Consider the following 13,287-nt stretch of genomic DNA (forward strand, 5'->3'; position numbering starts at 1 on the left):
GATGGCCGAGGAGATGGCAAAGACCGAGGCACATCTTGCCATCAAGAATATTACACTCTGAAGATGGCAAAATATGATACATATAAACAAAACATATCAGGTACCAATAAATGCTAAGAAGAAGATAAAAACAGCTAACACACCTGGGGTTGCTAGGAAAACAAGCATTCTCTGACATTTGAATTGAGATTTGAACAATATGAAGGAGATTGCCATGCAAACACCTGTGGGAAGAGCGTTCCAAAATAAGGAAGAGCAAGTCAAAGACCCTGAGATGAAAATGGACTTGGTGTGTATAAGCAGAGGAGAGAAGGTGAGCATGATTGGAGCCCATTAAATGAAGGAGAAGCAGCGACAGGAAATGAAGTCTGAGAAGTAAACACAAGAAAACTGTGTTGGGCCTTTAATCTTTACCAGCATACCTCATTTTATCACACTTTGTATTATTGTGCTTTGCAGATACTGTGTTTTTTACAAATTGAAGTTTTGTGGTAACCCTGCATTGAGCAAGTCTGTCAAAGCCATTTTCCCAACAGCATTTGGTCATTTCGTGTCTCTGTGTTACATTTTTGTAATTCTTGGAAAATTTAAAACTTTTTCATTATTTGTTTTGATAATCTGTGATCTTTGATATTATTATTGTCATTGTTTTTGGGTGCCACATATAAGATGTACCCCAGTAAGATGGCGATCCTAACTGATAAATGTGTGTGTTCTGACTGGTTGTTCTCCAATCTCTCTCCCTCTCCTTGGGCCTCCCTATTTCCTGAGATACAACAATATTGAAATTAGACCAGTTAATAACCCTACAATGGCCTCTATGTGTTCAAGTGAAAGGAAGAGTCTCTCACTTTAAATCAAAAGTTAGAAGTGATTAAGCTTAGTGAGGAACGCATGTTGAAAACTCGGATAGGTGAAAAGCTAAACTTCTCATCCCAAACAGTTAGCCAAGTTGTGTATGAAAGGTAAAGTTCTTAAAGGAAATTGAAAGTACTACGTCAGTGAACACACAAGTGATAAGAAAGTGAAACAGATTTGTTGCTGATATGAAGAGTTTTGTCTGGATAGATCAGACCAGCCGTGACATTCCCTTAAGCCAACGCCTAGCCCAGAGCAAGGTCCTAATTCTCTTCAATCCTGTGGAGGCTGAGAGAAGTGAGGAAGCTGTAGAAGAAAAACTTGAAGCCAGCAGAAGTTGATTCATAAGGTTTAAAGAAAGGAGCCATCTCCATCACATAAAACTGCACAGAGAAGCAGCAAGGGCTGATGTACAAGCTACAGCAAGTTATCCAGAAGATCGAGCAAAAATCATTAATGAAGGTGACTACAGTAAGCGACAGATTTTCAATGGAGATGAAACAGCCATCTATTGGAAGAAGATGACATGTAGGAATTTCACAGCTAGAGAGGAGAGCTCAATGCCTGTGTTCAAAGCTTCAGAGGACAGACTGGCTCTCTTGTTATGGGCTAATGCAGCTGGCAACTTTCAAGTGAAGCAAATTCTCATTTACCATTCTGAAACTCCTAGGTCCCTTAAGAATTATGCTAATTCTACTCTTCCTGTGCTCTATAAATGGAACAACAAAGCCTAGATGACAGCACGTCTGTTTAGCAACATGGTTTACTGAATAGTTTAAGCCCACTACTCAGACTGACTGGTCAGAGAAAAAGAAAAGATTCCTTTCAAAATGTTACTGCTCATTGACAGTGCATCTGGTCATGCAAGAGCTCTGATGGCTGTTAATGTTTTCATGCCTGCTAACACAGCAGCCATTCTCTGTAGCCCATGGATCAGAGTCATTTCAGTTTTCCAGTGTTATTATTTAAGAAATACAATGAATAAGGTTATAGCTACCATAGATAGTGATTCCTCTGATGGATCTGGGAACAGTCAATTGAAAACCTTCTAGAAAAGACTCACCATTCTAGATGCCATTAAGAACATTTGTGATGGGAAGAGGTCAAATACCAACATTCCCAGGAGTTGGGAAGAAGTTGATTCTAACCCTCAAGGATGACTCTAAGGGGCTCAAGACCTTGGTGGAAGAAGTAACTGCAGATGTGGTGGAAATAGCAAGAGAACTAGAATTAGAACTGGAGCCTGAAGATGTGACTGAATTACTCTAATCTTAATGATAAAACTGTAATGGGTGAGGAGTTGCTTCTTAGAGATGTGCACAGAAAGTGGTTTCATGACATAGAATCTACTCCTGGTAAAGATGCTATGGAGACTGTTGAAATGACAACAGAAGATTTAGAATATTACACAAACTTAGTTGTTTAAACCAGCGGCAGGGTTTGAGAGGATTGGCTCCAACTTTGAAAGAAGTTCTACTGTGAGTAAAATTCTATCAGACAGCACTGCATGCTACTGAGAATGGATGAAGCAAACGTCATTATTGTTTTAAATTTTAAGAAACTGCCACAGCCACGTCAACCTTCAGAAACCACCACCTTGGTCAGTCAGCAGCCATCAACGTCAAGGCGAGACCCTCCACCAGCAAAAAAATTACAACTCACAGAAGGCTCAGATGATGGCTGGCATTTTTTAGCAATAAAGTATTGTAATTAGGTTATTTACATTTTTAGGCATAATACTATTGCACACTTCTTAGACTATAGTGCAGTGTAAGCATAACTTCTATAGGCACTGGGAAATCAAAAATTATGTATCACTCACTTTATTGTGATGTTCACTTCATGGTGGTAGCCTGGAACTGAATCTAAAATATCTCCAAGGTATGCCTGTAGTAAAGTTTATTATTCTGGGTACAACAGGAAGCCATTGAGGGATTTTTAAGGATAGAGTGACATGATCCGGTATACATTTTAGAAATATCACTTCTAAAGTGATAGATTGATGTAAAGGATGGACTGAAGGGTATGGAGAATGCTGGTGACTGGTGGTTAGGTAGCTAACTATAGTATCAGTCTAATCCAGAACTGATAGTGGCTTATATACTGTGGTAGTTGGAGTGGAGATAGTAAGAACTAGTCTGCATAAAGTCACTTGTTTCTGGTGAGGAGACTGAGGTGATTGGAACTGGAAGCTCCAATACTTTGGTCACCTGATGTGAAGAGCCAACTCATTGGAAAAGATCCTGATGCTAGCAAAGATTGAAGGCAAGAAGAGAAGGGTGTGACAGAGGATAAGATGGCTGGATAGCATCACCGACTCAGTGGACATGAATCTGAGCAAACTCTAGGAGATAGTGAAGGACAGGGTAGCCTGGTGGGCTGTAGTCCATGGGGTGGCAAAGAGTTGGACATAACTGAGCAACTGAACAACAACTCTTAAATATTATAAAATGAAGCCCTTTGCTTTTTAGGGTGGTTTCAAGATAAAGTTTCATGGTCAATCTTTTACTTAACTTGAATTATTATTCATTATGGGGCAGTGGACAGATAAAACTGAAGGCAGAAGATGAAGTAATTGGAAAGGGCATAGAACCATTAACTACTTCCTTGCCTAAGGGTTAACAGTTTGGAAGAATTGGGTCCAAGTGCTACAGAATCTTCATTCATGTAACAGGCACTTGTTGGACGTCTCTTTGTGTAAGCTATTGTGCTAAATGTTGTGCAGGATAGAAAACAGGTAAAACCTAGTTCTTCCCCTTAATGAATCTAAGGTTAGCGTGAAGTCTTACATTCATTTATCAAAGAATCATTGAGCACCAGTTAGTATCTAACTGCTCCTGCTAAGTTGCTTCAGTCGTGTCCAACTCTGTGTGACCCCATGGACTGCAGCATACCAGGCTCCTCCGTCCATGGGATTTTCCAGGCAAGAGTACTGGAGTAGGGTGCCATTGCCTTCTCCGACCTATTGCAATAGGCCAAAGAAAAAGTAATGAGTGTTGGAAAAAGTAGGCTGGTAACACAGGAGAAGTGAGGAGGCAGATGTAGAATGCTCTTTTTACATTTGCTAAGTGCTGTAAAATCCAACTCCTGGAGATTTAACAGCACTTAGCAATGATAACAGAGCATTCCACAATAGACTATTTTAATAAGAACTTAAAGGGCTTGAAAAGCCCTGAACAGTTGTACATAAAAGACGACATGCTGCTCAGGAGGCATCCATCTAAACACTGAAATCAGCTCTCTGGTAACAGCCACCTGGAAACATTCTGATGGCTGCCAAAGGAAAGAAGATTGCAATCACCGATGTGAAAACAACTAATTTTTCCCTTTAAATTTGAACCTGCTCCTTGAAAGTTTAAAAGTGCTAGAAAATGCCTGAATTGGATGGCTGTTCTCCCACATCGTAAAAGAAAGAAATTTAAACAAACAAAAATCCCTTAGAAAAGGGGCTGGAGCGTTCCCCTCTGTCTCCAGGCAATACGCTGGGGAAATCGCAGTAATCACTTCATTTGGTTCTTGTCTCTTAGTGATCTCTGTCTTCAATACCTAATGTCCAGAGTCTTAAAAACCATTGTTTCATATATTTTGTCCATATTTTTAGTGGTTTAAGGCAGGAGTTACTCTGCAAGCTTGTGCTGAGAATGAAATGAGATAAATGTGTGTGGAAGCACCTAGCTAAGCTTTTGAAACTTAAAAGGCTAATAAAAACAGTAATTTAAAAAAGTTTTTTTTGTTGAGAGATTTAACTTGGGTGCTAAAGCTGCGACCAAAAATGGAGGTGGGGACTTGAATCCTGGTTTTATGAATCCCAGTCCCATACCAGTATACTATAAGCATGCACGTGCTAAGTTGCTTCAGTCGTGTCTGACTCTTTGTGACCCTATGGTCTGTAGCTCTCCAGGGTTGTCTGTCCATGGGATTTCCCAGGCAAGAATACTAGAGTGGGTTGCCATTTTCTCCTCCAGAGGGTCTTCCTGACCCAGGGATCGAACCCCGGTCTCCTGCATTGCAGGCAGATTCTTTACTGCTGAGCCACCAGGGAAGCCCAGTATAAACACACTACCTCTTTTTTTGGGTAAGGATTCCAAATTATATGTCGGCTGGATAATATACCACTTTCCATCATTTCTATTCTGCACCCTCCCACCCCACTCCCTCAAATGGTTATGAATCACCAACTATGTCTAGGAAACAATATGGGGGATTGAAATGTCAACCTGATACATTGAAATTTTATCAAGTTTTTTTGGTGGTATGACTGACACTGTTGAAGTTATCCAAAGACAGTAGAGTTTGAAGCCAGCTTTTTCATTCTTCCCAGCCCATGGTGCCATATAAGGCTTATTCTTGATACTGTTACCCACAGAGCCTCCCTCTGTCACAAATAAAGTGGCAGATGGAGCAATCTTGGACTATATTATATTTTATGTGGCTTCCCAGGTGGCTCAGTGGGTAAAGAATCTGCCTGCAATGCAGGAGACCCGGGTTCGATCCCTGGGTTGGGAAGAGCCTGGAGGTGAGTATGGCAACCCACTCCAGTATTCTTGCCTGGGAAATCTCATGGACAGAGGAACCTGGCGGGTTACAGTCAATAGACTCGCAAAGAGACACGACTGAGCACAGACGCCAACTATGAAATAATAAACTTTTATCAGAGACAGAGAGTATAATCCAAGCGGGTAGTGTTCCCCTTGTAGTACTGGGGAGAGAATTTGGAGTTATGTGGCCAACTGAAACCACTGCGATTGCATTTGAAGGACGCAACTTGGAAAGCCACTCACTCACTGGGCTGCTCTTGTGCTCCTCTCTCTCCCTCTTGTGCACTTAGGTTACCGCATTCGCCTGGGCTCTAGCACTGACAAAAAAGACACAGGCCGGCTTCACGTTGATTTTGCACAGGCTCGAGATGATCTGTATGAGTGGGAATGCAAACAACGGATGCTAGCAAGAGAGGAACGCCACCGCAGAAGGATGGAAGAGGAAAGGTTGCGCCCACCATCCCCACCTCCAGTGGTCCACTATTCTGACCATGAATGCAGCATTGTTGCTGAAAAACTAAAAGGTAAGTGAAACATTTGAGCTTGGTGATTAGCTCTCTTCTTTGGAGAAATTTAATAAATGTCTTTGTATTGTTGGCAGTTATCCTCGAATTTCCCACTGACAGATTCTAGGCATTTCTTGTGTTGAAGCCTTGCAGATAGAGAGGTGTACCCAGTAATTCAAGAGCCAAAGAATCTGTCCCTCCCACTTGTGTCTCTGATCCTTCACTGTTTCAAGTGATGTTACTTTTTCTCTCCATACATCAGGTGATTAGGAAGAAACAGGTTTTTCCCACTTTTCCACATCAGAGAATTTTAGCTGTGATCCATGACTGGAGACCTGTAAGCACCCCCACCCCCTTTCCTTGTGGATAGCAAGTTAGCTTTGAATTCTAAATCAGAATAAATCAAGATGGTAGAACTTGTCGTGACCTCAGGAAACTCTGGTAAAATTCCATTTTATAGATGAAAATTGGAGGGCCATGCATCTAAGGACAGTGTATGTCCTTAGATTACCCTGGTGGCACAGAGGTTAAAGTGTCTGCTTGCAATGTGGGAGACCTGGGTTCAATCTCTGGGTCGGGAAGATCCCCTGGAAAAGGAAATAACAACCCACTCCAGTATTCTTGCTTGGAGAATCCCATGGACGGAGGAGCTTGGTAGACTACAGTTTGTGGGTCGCAAAGAGTCGGACACAACTGAGCGACTTCACTTTTACTTTCACTTTAGCTACCACCAAATAAAAGAATTTCTTGAATCACAAAATGGTCAATTTATTTCACACAGTAACTATAGAGACTTTTAGACATTGGTAAATCAAACTGCTTTCCCTTTAGTTTTGATTCCTGTTCCCTTTGCTTGACTCTCAGAGCCATTTCGCTAATTTAATCTTAATTGCCCTGCCTAGTCTCTTGTGTTAGCTCAAATCCAGTTTTTTCATATGGTTGATTTTATTGGATGAGCGCTAGTGTCCCATCGATCTTACTGATGACACCAGCACTGCTCTAACAGTATAAATTTTCCCTGATTCTTGTGCTCTAGGCTTAGCAAGATGCTGTTAATTCCACTTTGCAAATAGGTCTCATTCACAAAATTTGTTTGCACCATTTAGCCTAAGGGCTCCACACATTACAGAAATCCTTTGTTTGGATTGATTTGTCTTCCTGTAAGAGAAAAGCAGAAAACAGAGTCAAAAGTAGAGGCACAGAAGTAATGGGTTGGTTAGAAAAGCTGGAAAGGCTGAAAGCAGACACCAGGTCCAAGATTTACCTACTTCCATAAGACCAAACAGCTCACTTTGAACTTTTCTTAACAAAATGAATTTGCTCGTTGTATGGACCTCATGCAAAAAGTGAGCATTGATGCATCAAGTATATGCCAATTATTTTTTAAAAACTGAGCATCAACATAAAGACCAGTACATAAGTAAGGAAATGAAAAGCTGCTCTAATGGTAAGGCTGACTTCCCATTACATATCTGCACTAAAAAATGCAAGTGGCAAGAAGTTCACATTATGGTAAGAGATGGTTCCTCTGGATGTAAGGGTTCCTGGACAGGAGCTATGTAGAGTCCTACAGTGGGCTTTCAATGGGATGCTAATGGACTCTCCTTATCGGGAGCCTTTAACAGCAGAATGTGTAAGTGGTATGTCAGAAAGCTGAATCAGAGGCTTTGGAAGAGCAGTGCTACTATTTTAACATCAGAGAGTGACTCTTAACTAGCTGTAGAAATCCACTTGGACGTATCCTCAGGCAAGAGAAACAGGATATGGAGAAATGTTGAAATAGAACAAATTACATCAAAATAGATTGTGACTGGGACTGAGTGGAAGGCCTGGGGCTGAGGATTGGATGCAGGAGTGATGTTAAAAAAGGTCAGACATAAGTGTTTATACCTAAAGAATAGCCATTTAACTCTTTCTTAAGCCTCCATCCAATGGATTCCATGGATCCAGGATAAAGTTACCATCAAATTCAAGTTAAACTCAAGACTCAAGTTTTCTTATTGCTTCTTAAAAAATAAGATTGTTGGAATTCTGAAGTTCTCTCACCACTAATTTATACAGTACACACATGCATACAGAGGCATTAAAAACTGCAATATGTGAAAACTATATCAATGAAGAAATCTTTGTTTAAGGAAAGAAGAGACACTCTTGTTCTGAAAACTCTTCATAGACTAACTACAACCAATCTTACTAGTTTTGGAATCTTTCATTCTGTCAGTATATCCGCCTGCTGGCTGCCTGTGTGTTCACGCACGTGTATGCATGGCTCCTTGCCCTCAGCGACTCATTTTACAACTGTCACCAAAAAGCCATGGTGGCCTCCTTGCCAGTGTGTTGGGAAAATAGATGGAGATTTGGTTACATTCGATGTCTCTAAAAATCAATCCTCTTTTTCCAGATGATTCCAAATTCTCAGAAGCTGTGCAGACCTTGCTCACCTGGATTGAGCGAGGAGAGGTAAACCGTCGCAGTGCCAATAACTTCTACTCCATGATCCAGTCGGCCAACAGCCACGTCCGTCGCCTGGTGAACGAGAAAGCTGCCCATGAGAAAGACATGGAGGAAGCAAAGGAGAAGTTCAAGCAGGCCCTTTCTGGGATTCTCATTCAATGTGAGTGGAAGTCATAGTTCTACTGGAAGGATGAGAGGGCACTTCTCTTAGGCACTGCTCTCTCTAGACAGGAACCAGGCCTTGAGAGCCATCCTGTGTCAAGAAGCCCTGCCCTCTTCATCACTGCCTTGTGCTCTCCTTATATTGCCAAATGCCCAAGCTCCAGTTTCACAGGAATCATATGTACACTTCCCATGTTCATTTTCTCTGGAGTATCTACTTCAGCTCCTTAGAAACACTGATACTTAGACAATAGGCTTGTGCTTTTACTTTCCCTGGTTCTCAAAGTAAGTTACAAGCAGCCTCAGGCTCCAGTGGAAAACTCAGAATTTCACTGCTGAAGTTAGGATGTAGCATCAGGATTTGTAAGCTTCTTAGCTTCAGATTTGCCTCATTATTATTGTGTAATATGCTTTTCAGGTACTCCATTTTAGGGATAAATTGTAATTATACTTTCTGAGGTAATTGAATAAAAGCCAAATTTGCTACTTCTACCTTTTATCTTTAGTTTCCTTTGACATTTCCTTTACTGATGTCAGGACATCCTGGGAAGCCACTGAAATAGCCATTTTCAAAAATTAGTACCACACCAAACCCATCTAAGGTCTCTTAAATGAGACAGGGCAGAAAAACTCTCAAATAATGGTTTTAGTTCCCCATATTATAAAACTATGCACTCTTCTCTTTTGACTGAGAAGCTGTATTCACATTAGGAATGAGGGTACGGTTTTATGACTTTGGTTTTAAACAATCATGGCCTAGTCTTCTCATATTTGACTTCCCATACTTGACTTACACATAAACAGGATTAAGGAGGAGTTGTTTCATTTTCCATTTTTATTCTGAAAGTCCTATGGTCATAGAATCTGGGAGGAGAAAGCATATGTTTTTTAGACTTCAGAATAAATGGGAAAAGAGAGTAGCAAGCCTCATGGGAATGTAAGTCCTTAAATCATTAGTAAACAAGCTAACAATAGGGCTGCAAAGAAAGAAATAATACCTCTGAATTTTCTTACTGTGAACACCCAGCCAGGCAGAGGATCTTGTCCTTCTCTTTTCCCAGAAAAATAGTCATGACTGTTTTCCCTCTCTTGAACCAATTGCAATAAAGCCCTGGAATATTTGTACACATTTCCTCATTTGACATTTTAAGTGACCCTGAAAAATATTTTGTAGGACTGCACTTACACAGTATTCTTACATAATACTTGTATTTCTCCAGCCAACAAGCCTATCTAAGTAGACTTAAAATAGGTCCCATCCACTTTAGGTTTTGATTTGTTGCTTCTGGTTAGACATACCTCAGAATAGTAAGAGGATAGAGTCCATTGAAATGCAGCATTCAGGCTCATTCTGAAGGGCTAGTTTATGAAAGAAACCAATGGTCACAAGGAGTTGGTATAGTTCACTGCTTGCTCTCATGCTGTACTGGGTCAGTAGCGCTAAACCACATTCACCATGACTCCTGCCTGAATGAATACACACTGCCTGTATTAAAGCTTTATTCACCCTTTCACCCCAAATCTTCTAGAGTTCTACTGATGTATACTGATATCTTTGCCTTTGAGTCCTCTTTAAACTCATGGTACCCCAACACACGTAGCCTTTTTTTTTTTTTTTCTTAAGCACAACTCTAGTCAAGTAGTGTCGTAGGAGACACACCAAGCTGATGCTTCTCTTATTTCTTTTCTCCTCGCTTTTGCCATCCCTGGGTGATACTCTGGCTGATTCAACTGTTGATCTGACGCTGCAGTTGAGCAGATAGTAGCCGTCTACCATTCCGCCTCCAAACAAAAGGCTTGGGACCACTTCACAAAAGCCCAGCGTAAAAACATCAGCGTTTGGTGCAAACAAGCTGAGGTTAGTAACTTTTTACTCTGGTAGCCCCTCAGGGGGACAGTTTCTTTCTTTAACAAGTTATTGATTTGGAGTTTAGCTAGAATTAAATAGTGCCAAGCTCCCCTGGCCACAACAAGCCCCTAATGAAATACCGAGACAAGTTCTGTAGCCTGTCGCTGTGTCCTGACCGCCTGCTGCCAAAAGGTAATAAATGTGCACGTGTTGTCTTGAATGCATTCTTCTGGATGGAAACCTTAGTAGTGAAAATGTAGCTGCAATAATTAAAAGTTTACTTCTCTAAGCTAGCTAGTCTTGGGTACAACAATAATTACTGACCTGTGTGTCTAGTGGTAGTGATATTAGGGCTGTCTTACATTTATTAGAGCATCTTGACAATTAAAGCTAAAAGCTGCCTGGTGGTACATTGGAGCACTGAAATTTCTGAGCTTCTTTTATCAAACCTGCTCAGCCATCATTATAGGTGGCAGCTTTAAAGGTAACAGAGGACTCTGATTTCAAATTAAGATGGACACACACCTCTCTGCTTGTGCTCAAATGACACGACTTGTGCTCAGTCGTGTCCAACTCTTTGTGACCCCATGAATCGCAGCACGGCAGGCCTCCCTGTCCATCACCATCTCCTGGAGTTCGCTCAAACTCACGTCCATCGAGTTGGTGATGCCATCCAGCCATCTCATCCTCTGTCGTCCCCTTCTCCTCCTGCCCCCAATCCCTCCCAGCATCAGAGTCTTTTCCAATGAGTCAACTCTTCCCGTGAGGTGTCCAAAGTACTGGAGTTTCAGCTTTAGCATCATTCCTTCCAAAGAACACCCAGGGCTAGAGTCATACAAATCCAGAAAGTTTGTAATTGTATAAAAAATGATAATTAGGGTCAAAAAAGGAAGTGATTGTCTTACTGTAGCACAAAATGGTTTTAGAATGCTAGAGCTACCTCATGTTGTGGAGCCCAACAAACAAAATTCAACATTTCAATTCAAATGTGTACTGAACACATTCTCTGTCTCAGGTAGTATGACAGGCAATGCAGAATAAGGTGGTCTTTGTCCTCAGTGAGCTAAAAAGTTTTTAAAAAGTGACCAAGGGGAGGGTTGGAGTTTAGCACCTAAATTTCAAGTAGCCAAAATCTTTGGTTGAAATAATTCATAAAAATAAAAATTGAGAGAAAAATGCTCAGTATGTCTTCCCGTTGCAGAAAAGCCATACTAGTCTCTACCTTCCCTTCGGAACACATACCTGCGTATCCTTTTTAGGGGTTGGAACAGGCTGTCTGAAGTGCCCCGCCCATTACAGAAAACCCTACCCTATACACTATTTCCTTTTTCATAGGAGTGGCGCCTCTTGTTGGAGCACTGACTCACCTAGCCCACAACCCTTTCGTAAACAAATTTGCAAAAATGGTCTCCATTAATACTATTCATCAAGGCTCTCTGTAGTTATAGCAAGCCCACATATCTGGTGGCTATATGCATGCATGCATGTGCAGTCTCTCAGTCATGTCTGACTCTTTGTGACCCCATGAACCATAGCCCGCCAGGCTCCTCTGTCCATGGAATTTTCCAGATAAGAATATTGGAGTGGGTTGCCATTTCCTTCTCCAGGGGATCTTCCTGACTAAGGGATTGAACCCTCATCTCTTATGTTTCCTGCATTGACAGGCAGAATCTTTACCACTGAACCACCTGGGAAGCCCCTGGTGGCCATATGCTTGAGTTTAGTTACCTCTTCAATAAACTGAGCTATGCTAGTGAGCTGGCCACTTCTCTGGGGCTGTGGAGAGCTGAGAGTTACACACCCTGTCACCTAGTATTGCAGCAGAGCTTGCTTAACACAGTGATAAGGACACGGCCAGCATGACTTACTACATGTTTGGTGACGTGCCTTGTAGACTTTGTAAAAACCTAGAAAAATGCTTCCTGCCTGTTGGATTGGACTAAATTAAGGTCTACCTTGAATACTGCAATCTTTATAAGTAAAACTACTGACAGTGGAACATAGCTCATGGCCTTGCTCTAGCATTGTATTCCCTAAACCTAAAAGATTTCTTCTGCTTTATATTGGTGCCTTTTTAAATCATGGCATTACATTTGTTTTCACCTCTGTGTACTTTCACTTGATGACAGGCAATGCTGAGGACTAGAAGGCAGTATCCTGTAGAAAGTGACAGAACTGTCCTCTTAAATCAGGGCTGCCTCTTAGAACCCCACAGAGAATCAGAGCATCTCAGTGACTTAATCAACTAAACTGGCTTTTTCTTGATGTAGGCATCAAAGCTACAACTCCTAAGCTAGGGGTTTCATCAAGGTAGAAGAGTCTGAACCTTTTCTACCAGTTGCCTTGGGGAATAAACCAGCGGGTGACCTCCTCATGTCACAGAGTGCCTGTTCTTTGTCTCATTGTCATCCTCCTTCCAGCAGCCAACACTGTCTCACTCTAGTGAGAGAAGGTACAGAGTAAGAAGAAAAAGTCCCCACTTTCAGGGAGCTAAGGCACTCACTCTGGCAGCATCTACCAGGCAGACTAGTTTGATAATGAGTCTTTTTCATTGGTTTACTTTCCTGATTTATGTGTGTGAGGCTTCTGCTGATATAATTTGAAAAGGTAATAAAATAAGAGAAGGCTGAAGTCCCTCCCCTTAATAAAAGTTAGCATCTTCAGTGACTTTACTGACAGTTCTGAGTGTTGTGGGAACCCTTTTTCTATGAAATCATTGAAAACCTGTGTATTTCTCTTACTGAGATCTTGGCCTACATTACAAGTTGGGTGGTATTAATATATAAGAAGCTAGAGCCATAGTGGTAGGCACTGGAAGATACTCCCTTGCATTCTCCCTGATGTGAGATTTTATATCACTGGACCAGAGAAAAGGGACATGGTGATTACATACTATTAATAGCATCCTCGTGAAGTGAAA

At 41.4% G+C, this 13,287-nt stretch overlaps 1 protein-coding gene across 5 annotated transcripts in view; it reads left to right on the top strand.

The window, feature by feature from the left end:
* ENOX2 (ecto-NOX disulfide-thiol exchanger 2) overlaps positions 1 to 13,287 on the top strand; it is a 288,301-nt gene that overhangs the window by 231,084 nt on the left and 43,930 nt on the right. For all 5 annotated transcript variants that reach the window (XM_027533373.1, XM_027533371.1, XM_027533372.1 and 2 more), the window contains 3 exons: positions 5,687 to 5,920; positions 8,304 to 8,516; positions 10,270 to 10,376. In XM_027533373.1, coding sequence (XP_027389174.1) covers positions 5,687 to 5,920; positions 8,304 to 8,516; positions 10,270 to 10,376 — 554 coding nt within the window. The remainder of the gene's footprint in view (positions 1 to 5,686; positions 5,921 to 8,303; positions 8,517 to 10,269; positions 10,377 to 13,287) is intronic.

The sequence above is a fragment of the Bos indicus x Bos taurus genome, chromosome X (genome assembly GCF_003369695.1).
Source record: "Bos indicus x Bos taurus breed Angus x Brahman F1 hybrid chromosome X, Bos_hybrid_MaternalHap_v2.0, whole genome shotgun sequence".
Taxonomy (NCBI): domain Eukaryota; kingdom Metazoa; phylum Chordata; class Mammalia; order Artiodactyla; family Bovidae; genus Bos; species Bos indicus x Bos taurus.